This window comes from Mesocricetus auratus, unplaced genomic scaffold, assembly GCF_017639785.1.
Source record: "Mesocricetus auratus isolate SY011 unplaced genomic scaffold, BCM_Maur_2.0 Super-Scaffold_100676, whole genome shotgun sequence".
Classification (NCBI taxonomy): domain Eukaryota; kingdom Metazoa; phylum Chordata; class Mammalia; order Rodentia; family Cricetidae; genus Mesocricetus; species Mesocricetus auratus.
The window spans coordinates 183,943,146-183,956,716 of record NW_024429266.1 but is presented as its reverse complement, the minus strand read 5'-3'; the positions used below and the strand labels follow the sequence as shown (position 1 = coordinate 183,956,716).

Sequence of the window (13,571 nt, the reverse complement as noted above, 5' to 3'; positions counted from 1 at the left end):
GAAGCCCCACTTCTGCACAAAGTACACTCCTCTTGGAGCTGGAGCTCAGTGTGCCTTGTTAGAAGCCCTGACCATATGCCAGGTGACTACCCAGAGGGCCTAGCACCACTGAATCACTGGAAATGCAAGGAGAAAAGGCTCTTGGAATGTGTTTGTTTATGAGTTGGATGTTGTCTATTTAAGAGTTTAGGTCACTACATTTGGCATCTGCCCAGGATATTCTCCTGAGGCTGATATGCTCCTGGTTCAGCGGTTCAAGGCGTTTTGTGAAAATAACAGATTCATTAGATGAGTAATCAGCTACTAATGAAGCTTTTCCGCGCTAAATTGGTGTGTGAGTGTCTATCGATGTTGGTGTTTCTAACATTGGAGAGGTGGGTTCATTTACTAATGTGCAGATTTGGGTGAATCTGGCTTCTACCAGTGAAGAATTCTGGGTTATTCTTGGGGAGATCATTAAATCCCTAGCTACCACCTAAAGTATATGTCCCACACACACTGAACATTTTTGAGACCTATTAACTACTATATTTTGACACAACACAGACACAATAAAGAATCTAAGAACTAAAAGGGATCATAAAGAATCATGTCAGGTCTAACTCTTGAAGGAGGAAGAGTACAAGAGCCTGCAGGTAGAGGGATGTAGGCATCTGTTTGCAGGTAGAATGGTGTGGGTAACCCTTTTGGAGATAGAGTGATGTAGGCAATTCTTTCACAGTTAGAGGGATGTGATTAACCTTTCTTTAGGAAGAATAATGCAGGCAGCCTTTTTTCCCCATTTAGTCAATATAAGATTGACACAGCAGGAGCACCCATATCGGATAACAGACACTAGAACTTTCATCCTGGAATTCCCAGCTTCCAGGACTATAATAATTTCCATCGTCTGGCATTGTATATTTTGTTATTGCTACACGAAGGAGTGGAGATGCTGACCATACCCATCCATTTTTAAAGAAATGAGGTCAAGGAAAACATTAGAATTAGACAAAATTCTAGCCAAAATAAGTTTTCAATTTAAAAAGACCCATGAGGACCCCATATTGAACAGAGAGACCCATTTCCCACCCAACCCTGAAGAGAGAAAGACACCATGAGCCCAAGTCCCTTACTTAATTCCAGGAGCTACACACCATCCAGACCACGTCCAGGCCAGACATACCCACCTTCTGCATGTCCCCAGAGGAACTGTTGCAGTGGCCGCTAGGAGGAGATGCCCGTTTACACCGCTGCTCTTCGCCGCTCAGGGCCCAGGAGTTGGCAAAGTCATAGGGGTCTGAGGTCAAAGCCCCTACAGAGAAACGTTTCCAAAAAAATCATGCTTCAGTTAAGCCTATTCCAGAAGTGGCATGAAAACTATCAGCCAGTTGAATCAAACTCCTGCATTTGGACCACAGGCATTCCATACAGTGCTCAGCACGACACCACAGTGCACGGGCAGTGGGACGCAGCAAGTGCTTAGGGAGTCGATGAGCCAAGGTGAGCGGGACAGATACAACGAAGGAGGTGACATAAAAGAAGATGGAGGTGTTGCCAGAGAAGCTTTTGTGTGCAGAAGATAGAGGTCGTTACAGAAATCCACAACAGGTCTAAATGTAGAGGACAGCTGACCATGGCGTGCTCAATCCCAGCTGATGCCTCTACAACACAACCCCTGCACATAAGGCTCAGAGAACCTCCCAAAAGAGGAGCAGAACGAGTATAAGAGCCAGAGGCCCAGGGAGTCTGTTATGAGATGGTGTCTTCTATATATGACAGAGAAGCTGCAACCATGAAACGCCAAAATATGGTTGCCTGAACAAGACCAGCACAGTGACAACACCAGTGACATGCCAACAAAGATGGGGAAAATCTGACAAGGCCCCACCCCTAGATGAAGAGCTAGAGGCAATTAACGGCTGATGAGAAAGGGAGGATCAGTCTTCTCTAGGAATGAGACCCCTGATGGGCTGGTCAGCCACAAGAGGTCAGCCCTAAACAAATGCACGTAGGAACAATACTAAATGGGCTCAGGTACATGTGCACGTGTGTGTAACAATGAAGAAGTCATAGGAGGAAGGGGTGGGAGGGACACACAAAAGGAGCTAGTGGGGGAAGGGGCGGAGGAAATGACCCAAATCTCAAAAACAGTGCTTGAGTGAATACAATATTTAAAGTGTTTTAAAAGAAAGATGAAGCAGATGAGGCCATCCAGCCTCACTTCTCCATGCCTTGGAATGCCTCCCCCCTCTATATGGACCGTTCTCCTCTTCCTTTGTCATGGTTCCAGTATAAAATGCCCACCCCCCCCAGGTCATGTGTTCAAGGCTTGGTCCTAAATATTGGTACTATTTGGGGGAGTTCTATGGAATAATCCTCTGTACACTGTGAATGTGAATTACTCTCATTGGTTAGTAAAATAGCTGATTGACCCATAGCTGGGCAGGAAGAGATTGGGCTAGACAGCCTGACACAGAGAGAATTCTGGGAGGAAGAAGGGCAGAGTGAGAGGGGTCTCTAGCAGATGCAGAGGGAGCAGGAGATGAATGTGTCATGTTAATAAAGGTACCACCACATGGCAGAGTGTAAATAAGGAATATGGGTTAAATTAAAATGCAAGAGCTAGTTAGTAACAAGCCTGAGCTGTTGGCCGAGCATTTATAATTTATATTAAGCCTCTCAGTGGTTATTTGGGCATAGGCTGTAGGAAAAGGAAATGTCTGTTTACAGGGCAGATTCTAGAAACTTTGTGAGATGAAAGCTTAGACTAATTGGAGAAGTCACTTAGAGCATGTACTTGCCCAGACTCATCCCTGTGTTCCTTCTCTCTGCTTTCTGTCTGACATGAAGTGAGCAGGCTGGTCTACCACACATTCCCAATGAGCAGCGCCACCCAGCATTCAGGCTGCCCAGGACCCAGAACACTGGAGATGCCCTCAGAGCCTCTCTCTAGATCCCCAGGAAATACCCCAACCATTTACCATGGTGCTCCCCCTTGTCACAAGGCCCTGAGTTAATGGAACCACGGACTGAAATCTCTGAAACTGTGGGCCCAAAACAAATTCTTCCTTCTCTTACTTGTTAGTTTCAGATATTTTGTCACAAAGACAAGCACAGCAACACATTCCTACCATTCTGACTGTCTCTAGTCACTCCTGGAGATAGAGCCAGAGAACGACCAACCTTTCTGAACCAGCTCTCCTGCCTTCCCCATTCAGCATGCCGGGCAACTCTCCAGAAGAGCTCTGGCCTTTCTTTGGGTTCCTTTGCACTGTCTGTGACCTTTGGGCTAGTATTCAACCCTTAATTAAGAGCGTGGCTATGTGTGTAGCTCTGCCGTCTGATACAGTGCATTCTGGATGCTCAGAATATCTGTGTGGAAGGAAGGTAAGGATGTGACATGAGTCCTAAGACCCCTTGTCACTGCGTCTTCCAGGTTCTCATCCTCAATGCCCAGGTAGCAGTTGTGTTGTTGTTGGCTGCCATAGGAGACTCAAAGACCTTCACAGCCTGGAACAAAGGCACTGCCTGATGGCCTTGCAGAAGATTATGATAGCTTCTCTCTCTATTTGTTTTGTACTGCTGAGATGAGCAATCTCTTACATAGCCAAGCTTGGAGGGGTGTTTCAAGGCCAAGGAGTGCAGATGAGAATTCAATAAACTGTGTCTATGGAAAGAGAAGGAAGGCCTTTAAAATCCGTTGGCATCTAGGGTTTGATGAACAGAAAAGAAATTCCTCTTCAATGACATGTTCATTTTTTAAAATATTCTCTACATATTATACAGCTAATTAAGCGATTCAGCTAAAGGTCTTGGGAGGGGGCACTTCTCTGGGGTTACCTGGGTGGGTCCTATGTACAGCCACGTGTGTCCTTATAGGACAAGTAGAGGAAAATCAGATGCAGGCACACATCGGGGAGACAGCAGAATGACACCGCTGCAGGTTAAGGGATGCAGCAGCAACTGGAGAGCTAAGGAACAGGTCTTCTCCTAGAGCATGCAGAGGAGCACTGCCCTGCTGAGGCTTTGACTCAGGACCCTGCCCTCCAGGACTCTGAAACAGGAAGTTTCTGTTGCCTGAAGCCACCTGGCTTGTGGTAACTTCTTGGAAACCAGAGGAAACTAATAGACCAGGATAGCCCATCAGAGAGAATTGATATTTGTATGGTACCACTGTGTACTGAATACTGTGATGGGAGCTCTTTGGTACTCAGACACTCACATGACCTCTTAAGGAAGAAGTAGAGAACAACTCTCATGTAGATGGGAAGTTCCTCCTGCTAGTGTGTGAGACTGGGGATCCTCCCTTCACTCTGAGCATCTAATTCCTTATTTGTGCAAGAAAAGTTACACTAGGTGACTTCAAAGTCTTTTTTAAATTCTACCAAATGTTCAAAGAAGAACTAATACAAATACTCCTAAATTATTTCATACAATAGAAACAGAAGAAACATTGCCAAACTCTTTTTATGAAGCTACAGTTACCCTGGTACCCAAACCACCCAAAGACACAACTAAGAAAGAGAATTACAGACAAATTTCCCTCATGAACATAGATGCAAAAATACTCAATAAAATGCTGGCAAACTGAATCCAAAAATACTTAAGAAAAATCATCCACCATGACCAAGTAGGATTCATCCCAAAGAGGCAAGGATGGTTCAACATATAAAAATCTGTCAGTGTAATCCACCATATGAACATACTGAAAGAAAAAAAAACACATGATCATCTCATCAGATGCTGAAAAAATCCTTTAACAAAATTCAACACCCCTTCCTGATAAAGGTCTTGGAGAGAATAGGGATATAAGGAACACAGTTAGACATAATAATAGCAATATACAGTAACTCAACAGCCAACATCAAACTAAATAGACAGAAACTCAAAGCAATTCCACTGAAATAAGGAACAAGACAAGGCTGTCCACTCTCTCCATATTTAGTCAATATAGTCCTCTAAGTTTTAGCTAGAACAATAAGACAACAAAAGGAGATCAAGGGGATACAAATTGGAAAAGAAGAAGTCAAACTCTTACTATTTGCTGATGATATGATAGTTTACGTAAGTGACCCCAAAAATTATACCAGGGAACACCTACAGCTGATAAACACCTTCATTAAAGTAGTGGGATACAAGATTAATTGAAGAAAAATCAATAGCCCTCCTATATTCAGATGACAAATGGGCTAAGAAAGAAATCAGAGAAACATCACCCTTCACAATAGCCACCAATAATATAAAATATCTTGGAGTATCTAACCAAACATGTGAAAGGCTTGTATGACAAGAACTTTAAGTCTTTAAAGAAAGAAATTAAAGAAGATATCAGAAAATGGAAGGATCTCCCATGCTCTTGGGTAGGTAGGATCAACATAGTAAAAGTAGCAATCCTACCAAAAGTAATCTACAGATTCAATGCAATCCCCATCAAAATCCCAGCACAATTCTTCATAGACCCTGAAAGAACAATACTCAACTTCATATGGAAAAACAAAAAAACCAAGGATAGCCAAAACAATCATGTACAATAAAGGATCAACTGGGGACCTCATCATCTTTGACTTCAAGCTCTACTAAAGAGCTACAGTAATGAAAACAGCTTGATTTTGGCATACAAAACAGACAGGTGGATGAATGGAATCAAATCGAAGACCCTGATATCAATCCACCCACCTATTAACACCTAATTTTTGACAAAGAAGCTAAAAATGGAAAAAAGAAAGCATATTCAACAAATGGTGTGGTATAATAGATTTATATCTATCTCCATGTACAAAACTTAAGTCCAAATGAATCAAAGACCTTAATATAAATCCATCCACACTGAACCTCATAGAAGAGGAAGTGGGAAATACCCTTGAACACATAGGCACAGGAGACCACTTCCTAAATAGAACACCAGTAGCACAGACACTGAGAGCAACAGTTAATAAATGGAACCTCCAGAGAAGCTTCTGTAAAGCAAAGAACACAGTCAACAAGACAAAACAGCTCCCTACAGAATGGGAAAAGATCTTCACCAACCCCACATCTGACAGAGGACTGATCTCCAAAATATACAAAGAACTCAAGAAACTAGACATCAAACTACCAAATAATCCAATTAAAAAATGGGGTACAGACCTAAATAGAGAATTCTCAACAGAACAATCTCAAATGACAGAAAGACACTTAAGGAAATGCTCAACATCCTTATTAATCAGGGAAATGCAAATCAAAACAACTCTGAGATACCATCTTAGCCCCCCCATCAGAATGGCTAAGATCAAAAACCCTGATGACAGCTTATGCTGGAGAGGACATGGAGAAAGGGGAACACTCCTCCATTGCTAGTGGGAGTACAAACTTGTTGGGCCCCAGCCCCATGGGGTCTCTGTGAGTTGCTGGTCAGCCTACAAGTGCAACTTGTTTTCCAGTCCAAGTTCTTTCTGTTTTCTAGTCCTGGCTTACTGCCCTGGCCTTGACCCTCTGACATCAACATCCAGCAGGAGGAAAACAAGGATCTCTTCTACCTGGGGTTTTTTCCACTGTGCTGTAAACCTGTATAAAAAGCTCCTCCCTCCTACAAGGGAGAGACCTCTTAGCACTTGCAATGAAGACACACACACACTCTCTCCTGGCAATAAAGGCAGCACATGCATTCTATTAGGACAAACAGCTGGACGTCTTGTCTCTCTTTTCCTGATACCTTGGAGTTGTTTGTAGTGCGGGCGCAGCACAAACTTATGCAATGCTGTGGAAATCAGTAGGGCAATTTCTCAGACAATTGGGAATCAACCTACATCAAGACCCTGCAATACCACTTTGTGGCATATACCCAAAGGAAGCACATTCACACCACAGGGATATTTGCTCAACTAAGTTCATAACAACATTATTCATAATATCCAGAACTTGGAAACAACCTAGATGCCCCACAACCAAAGAATAGATAAAGAAAATGTGGTACATTTACCCAATGGAGTACTATTCAACAGTAAGAATCAATGACATCCTAAAATTTGCAGACAAATGGACAGAACTAGAGAAAAACATCCTGAGTGAGGTAACCCAGACTCAGAAAGACAGCTATAGTATGTACTCACTTGTAAAAATAAATACCAGACATAAAGCAAAAGATACCCAGCCTATAATCCACAGCCAAGAGAAACTAGAATCCTCTTCAGGAAACAGATGGATGCAGATGCAGAAATCCACAACTAACCATTGGACTGAGCTCCTGGAGTACAACTTAAGTGAGGGAGGAGCGATAATATGAACAAAGGAGTCAAGACCATGATGGGGAAACCCACAGAATCAGCTGACTCAGGTCTGACAGATGGGAAACCTGCATAAGACTGAACTAGGCTCCCTTAATATAGGTGACAATGGTGCAGCTGGGACAATATTTGAGGCCATTGGCAGTGACTACAAGATTTAACTCTAATGCACAAACTAACTTTGTGGAGCCCATTCTGTATAGAGAGATACCTTGCTCACGGGAGTGTGAGGGTGGGGAGGTGTCTTGATCCTACCTCAAGGAGATGATGGGACAGACTTAGTAGACTTCATAGAGGAGGCCTTACCCTCTCCAAGGAGCAGAAGGGAGGTGGGATGGCAGGGGAAGTGGGAGGAACAGGAGGAGAGGAGGGAGGGGGAACTGGGATTGGAATGTAAAAAATAAATTAATTTTTAAAAGTCCTTTTCAGCCCTGATTTTGTGTAGTGTGAAACCTTATGGATAACTGTAAAGTGAAGCAGAAGGGTATCCAATACACGGAATTACAAATATTATTTAAAGGAAAAGAATCTCAGAGATCAAGAAACAAAGCAAGCTGATAGGACTCTTGGAAATCAGAAACAAGGCTACCTTTGTTTGGGGACAAATAGTATTGGGTCTGAACTGAGAAGTGAACTGAATAAATCTCTTTCTGGGGATAGTTCCAAAAATATCACAGAAACTTGACTTTTGTCAACAAATTCCACTTTCTTTTCCATAGCATGAATTTTATATGTAAATGCATGTGTATTTATTTACATACGCATATATAGGGTGTGTGTGTGTGTGTGTGTGTGTGTGTGTGTGTGTGTGTGTGTGTGTGTGTCCTACAATAAGAAATAAAGCTATCTGAGGACTGGGACCTCCTTTTCCAATAAAGTAGATTGGAAGAGTCTGAGCTACCCTACTACAATGGACAAACATTCTACTGACACCACAAATAACTTCATAAAAAGCAGACAAAATCCCAAGATGGAGAAAGAAAAATGAGGGGAGGAGAAGAGGAAGAACAGTAAGGATAAACTGGGAACCAGACAAGTCCTAGTACTAGACTGAGGGCCGCCATCTTCCCAGAGGAGAGTTTTGAACTTGCATGATATGGGGGATGGACTAGACCCTGTCATCCTTGAAGGATGCTCTCAGTGAGAAATATGACAAGAAAAACAACCAACTCTGAAAAATAGAAAAATAGAAGTTTGTTTCCTTGACCCAGACTCAGGATAGGAGGGAAGAAAGGACTCCCCTGGAAACATGAAGTAAGGGGAAAGCATCTCGTGGGCTTGAGATTCAGATATGTGCTTTTATTAAGAGTCAATAATTCCGCTAGGCACTGGTGATGCACTCAGAAGGATGAAGCAGTCAAATCTCTGGGTTTGAGGCCAGTCTGGTCTACAGAGTGAGTTCCAGGACAGCCAGGGCTACACTGAGAAGCCCTGTCTCAAAAAAATTAAAATGGGAGAGAAAGGAGAGAGAGGGAAAGAGACATAATTCATTGCAGATTGAAATTTTAACCCAAAGCCCTTCTAAAGATGAGCTCAAAATCCAAAATTATGAAGCACAGAATCAATGGATTAGGAACAGAAGACAACAGACATGGAATTACCATGTTGAAAGTTCTAGATGCTTCAAACAATAGCTTACCTTCCTGCGTCCTAAAGTCATCTTCAGCAAAGATGTTAAAGTCACCACAAAGCCCACAGGTCTTGTTGAAGTGTCTATCTGACATCAGGACTTGGAAGTTGCCATCACCATCGATTCTGGCCACAAAACCGTAGGCCTCACTGGAAAGCTTGTAGTATCCAGCCTCAGTTTCTAGGTAGAGTCCTTTGGCGGCGTAGGGCATGGTGATGCTGGAGGGCAAAGGGTGAGTTCATTGGGCTTCTGGATCTAGCCAACCTTCCTACCCAACTCCAAGTTACAGGTTTCAGACAGTGATACACAGTGATCAAGGCCCTAGCCCAGAGACCTAGCCCTCAGCCAACCTTGCACATATAATCCCTGTCTCTGGGCTCCATTTTCATTTTGTTTTTGTTTTTGGTTTTTTTTTTTCTTCCTTTTTTATTATTTAAGTTAGAAACAAACTTGCTTCACATGTCAATCCCAGCTCCCTCTCCCTCCCCTCCTCCCCCACTCCCCACCAGGGCCCCTGCCTCCCACCCAACTCCCACTTTATCCCCAGGGAGGGTGAGGCCCCCCCATGGAGGATCTCCAGAGTCTGTCATTTCATCCAGGGCAGGGCCTGAGCCTCCCCCAAGAGTCTAGGCTGAGAGAGCATCCCTCATTGTGGGATGGGCACACAAAGTCCATTTGTACACCAGGGATAAATACTACCCAAGACCCCATAGGTTACCTAGGCCTCCTCATTGACACCCACATTCAGGAGGTCTGAATCAGTCTCTGGGCCCCATTTTCAACATTTAAATTAGGATGGAGTGAAGAATGTGTGAGAAGGACTCTGGGGTCCTTTCCAACTGTACACCCTGAGTTTCTGACTTACCTTTGGTCCCCCTGAATTACGGTGCCATTGGCAAACAAATGGATGTCAAAAAACTCCCCAAGATACACAGACAGGCTCACTCTCTTGCCATCCTGGTAGTTCACTGAAAGCAAAAAAAAAGTATCCCTCAAAATTACTAAATGTGTTACTATTACCTCTATAATTTCCATGAAAAACTACTCCCAAAAGACTCAACAAAAGAGCAACAAAAACCTCTGAAAAGCCCACTACCTCATCTCACTATTTATCTGAAAGTGCTACGGGCTGGATCTATAGCCCTCGGGGGACTCCATAGGCATCACCATATCCTTCTGGGAGTTTGTCACCTTGGTGTTAAAATAAGACCATAAATACAAGTAGTGTGAGCTGTTGGTATTGTCATCTTAGGCGACTTCAAGCAATCTAAGTGATGTTTGTCTAAAATGGGGACTTGGGTTCCACTGTTTAACTGCACATGGTTTTCTGTGAGAAATTTAAAGAGTATGGAGGAACTTTAACAGAGACTTAAAAAATTACTGATATCCACTATTAACGATATTTGTATGACCAAACACCTGTAAAATGGTCTCTGTCAATGGTCTGGCATTTTCCCCAGCATTCTCAAAACTTAGTAGTCCAGAGTTAGTCTGTAAGAAGCACAGTGTTGGGCCATTGGTGTTCAGAGATAACAGGCTGTGTAGGAGATAAAGCAAGCAGAAGGGAAAATAGAGAACCTGAGTCTGGAGACAGAAATCTGAGGAAATTATGAAGGGAAGCCAGAGAAGACAAGAAGACTTAGAGAGAACAGGGCATAGAAACCAGGTGGAAGACAGCCTTGGGAATGAGTGAATACATCTTCACCTTCTCCTAGACGGATGGAGGCTGTGGCCTCTAGCTCCTCAGCAAAGAAGTAGCTAAGGAACCTGTGGAGCCACGCCCAAAGAAGTCTTGGGGAGGTCTGTTGGGCTGAGATCTGCTGATGAAGAGAGCTAAAGGCAGAGCCCTTCACGCCCTGAAGAGGCCTCACTCTGCAGAACCTCACAGCAACACTGCCACGATGAGATGGACTCATTAGACAACGCGTAAGGGGCCATCAGTTTGAACTGAGCTTCTATGCCAGGCTCAACAGACCAAACCAAAACGTTACCAAGCAGAAACTAGGATGTCCATCAGACCTTCTGAGAAAATAGGAGCGCTATAGAAACAGCTCAGCGGGACAGTCTGTGATGGACCCCAGGACCCATGTGGGGCAGAAGAAAAGAACTGATTCCCACAAGACATCCTCTAACCTCCACACATGCACATGTGAGTACGTAAACAAGTAAAAGATGATTCAGGAAAGTGAGAGAGAGATGAGGGAAAGAAGGAGGGAGGGAGGGAGGGAGGGGGAGGGAGGGAGGGAGAGAGGAGCGAGGGAGGGAGGGAGGAAGAAGATCCCTAAACAGCCAGTAGCTACTTTATGTCCACAAGGCAATCACTGAATGCACTCATCCCTGAGTTCTGTGTCTTGGCCGCCTCTGCTCAGCCATTGTTTTACCAGATGATGCTCGATTAGAAAACACAGTCAGCTCCAATCTCTCGAGCATCCTCATTCAGCCTGGTCACACATTTCTAAGATGAAGGTCTTGCCTGCTCTGTACTTCTACTGAGAACAGATTATTTTAGGATTTTTTTAAAAATTACATGTATGTGTGAGAGTTGGGGGGGTGGGGTACGCACATGTCCTCTGCAAGCACAGTATGGGCTCTTAACTGCAAAGCCGTCTCTTCAGTCTGAGAATAGCTCTAAAGAGTGAGTAGTCTCTGGCAGCAGGAGTTAACCTTAAGTCAATGACAATCCAGGACGGTAGGTGACAGATAAAACAGTCATGGTAGAATTTCAGTGGTAAGTGCATGGATATCCAATTACTTTAGCTTTTCTGCATGCTGGGAAACGCCCATGCTAAAATGACTTTTAAAAGACAGACAGCATGAAGCTCCAGTGTGCTAGCCCTCTCAAGAGTCATTCCTATCCCTAGGCATTTACTGTAGATCCAAAGCCACCACACCGCACGCCAGCAGAGCCAGCAATGAGGGCAAGGACCACTTTGTCTCCTTCACTCCAGATGCGCGTGATCCTGAAGACCTTCAACTTGTCTCCTTATTGGTCTGTGCTTCCCTCACATTCCCCAACCCCCTGGTGCCTGTGGACAAAGATCCTCTGCCTCTGTCTCCTAGGAAACCCCACCAGGTGTAAAAGGCACCTTCCTCCCAGGAAGAGGTAAGGACTCCCTGTGGGCTGTTGCATCTTGCAGACTCTCCCTCCTCCGGGAGTTCAGAGAAGGTGGCTGGGAACTCGTGAGCCAGGGAAGCTGCAGCAGTGGTGCCAGAAAATGCACAGGAAGCCCCTGGGCACGTGGGGAGGCGGGGAGGCGTCGTGGCCACACAGTTCTGAACCAACAATTCTTCCTTGCTTTCAAAGATGCCACAGAAAGCTCAGAGGTCAGTGTCACTGCCTACAAGGCTGTGCGAGCCCAGAATGCAGCATCAGAAGAAGACCACACAAGAAGGACCCGGGAGCCATGTCGGGGAGCAGGAGAGCTCCCACCCTTCCCAAGAGAAGGATGAAGAATGAGGGAGCACTCAGCAGTGAGGAGAAGGAAGAAAAGGATGAAGATGGGGTCAGTTTGACGTACAGAGAAAGTCTGAGGAAAATAGAAGCAAAATCAAGATAAAGTAAGGAGTGTAGTGCCATGCTCCGGTGAGGGTAGAACAGGATGGATCCCAAGGTCCGGGCCAACCTGAGCTACACAGCATGACTGTGTCTAAACAAAAAGAGGAGTGGGCCAGCTGTCTCAAAGTTACCTTACACCAAAAGTGACAGGAGGGGACAAACTGACTTCGTGTAAGGAAAGCTGTGACCCTGAGAGTCACCCACCCTTCATCACAGAACATTTGAAGGACTTCCTCATAGGAAACACCAGAACCAGGAAGTCCAGGGAGCAGCAGTGACGAGGTGGACTGATGTGAGCATGGCAGAGCTGGTGGCCCAGGATCTTCACCTGCCGCTACAATTTGGGGTCCTGGAGTGGACAGTTTAAGTTATGGCAACCAGAGACAAGTGGAAATGAGCAACGTAGGCTCAGGGTGGGTTTATCCCTGGACCTTCAGTGAAGGCAGAACTGTGGAGAACTCCTAACCCTGAAGGGGAAGAAGCATCAGGGCAGTGGGCCCACACCCCCTGCAGGAGTGGCCAGGGGATCTGAGACGTTTGAAGGACACCCCGAGAGTGGGGAGGACCTGAGAGGCCACCTGAACAAGTGGCTCATCCGTCTCCCATCAAAACACACTTTCTTCATGACCCGGGACAGCGTTTCTGTTTTTACTCTCTTCTGTGCCACTCACTCTGAAGTTTTCTGACACTCGCTATTCTTTGTAAATGCTAGCTACAGCCCATGGCTTACAACTCAGTATGAACAACAGTGACCTGAACTGGCTCCTTCCTTCCCTTCTTCCTTCCTTCCTCCCTCTCTCTCTTCCTTCCTTCCTCTCTTGTTTCTTTTCAGAGACAGAATCTCACTATTTAGCAAAGCTAGGCTTGAACCCAAGGTCACCTCACCCTTCCAAGTATTGGGATTGTATGCATGTACCACCAGGCCTGGGGAAAATAGATGCCGTTTTACAGTTGGAGAAACTGAGGCTTAAATATGTGCTCTGATTTCACCATCTCACCACTATTGACCCGAGAGGCTGGATACTTTGCGGCAGGGCCCACTGCTAATGGCAGAATAAGTAGCAGCATCCTGGCTCCACCCACTAATGTGTACCCCAGATATGATCCTCCAAAATGTACCCAGACACTGCCAGTTGTCCTC

General features: G+C 44.8%; 1 protein-coding gene across 1 annotated transcript in view; it reads right to left on the bottom strand.

Annotated features, from left to right (window-relative positions):
* Vwf (von Willebrand factor) overlaps positions 1-13,571 on the bottom strand; it is a 140,405-nt gene that overhangs the window by 116,685 nt on the left and 10,149 nt on the right. Inside the window, exons 4-6 of the mRNA XM_040737568.1 lie at positions 9,740-9,842; positions 8,884-9,092; positions 1,170-1,294 (exon numbers count right to left, since the gene is read on the bottom strand). Of these exons, the coding sequence (XP_040593502.1) occupies positions 1,170-1,294; positions 8,884-9,092; positions 9,740-9,842 (437 nt within the window). The remainder of the gene's footprint in view (positions 1-1,169; positions 1,295-8,883; positions 9,093-9,739; positions 9,843-13,571) is intronic.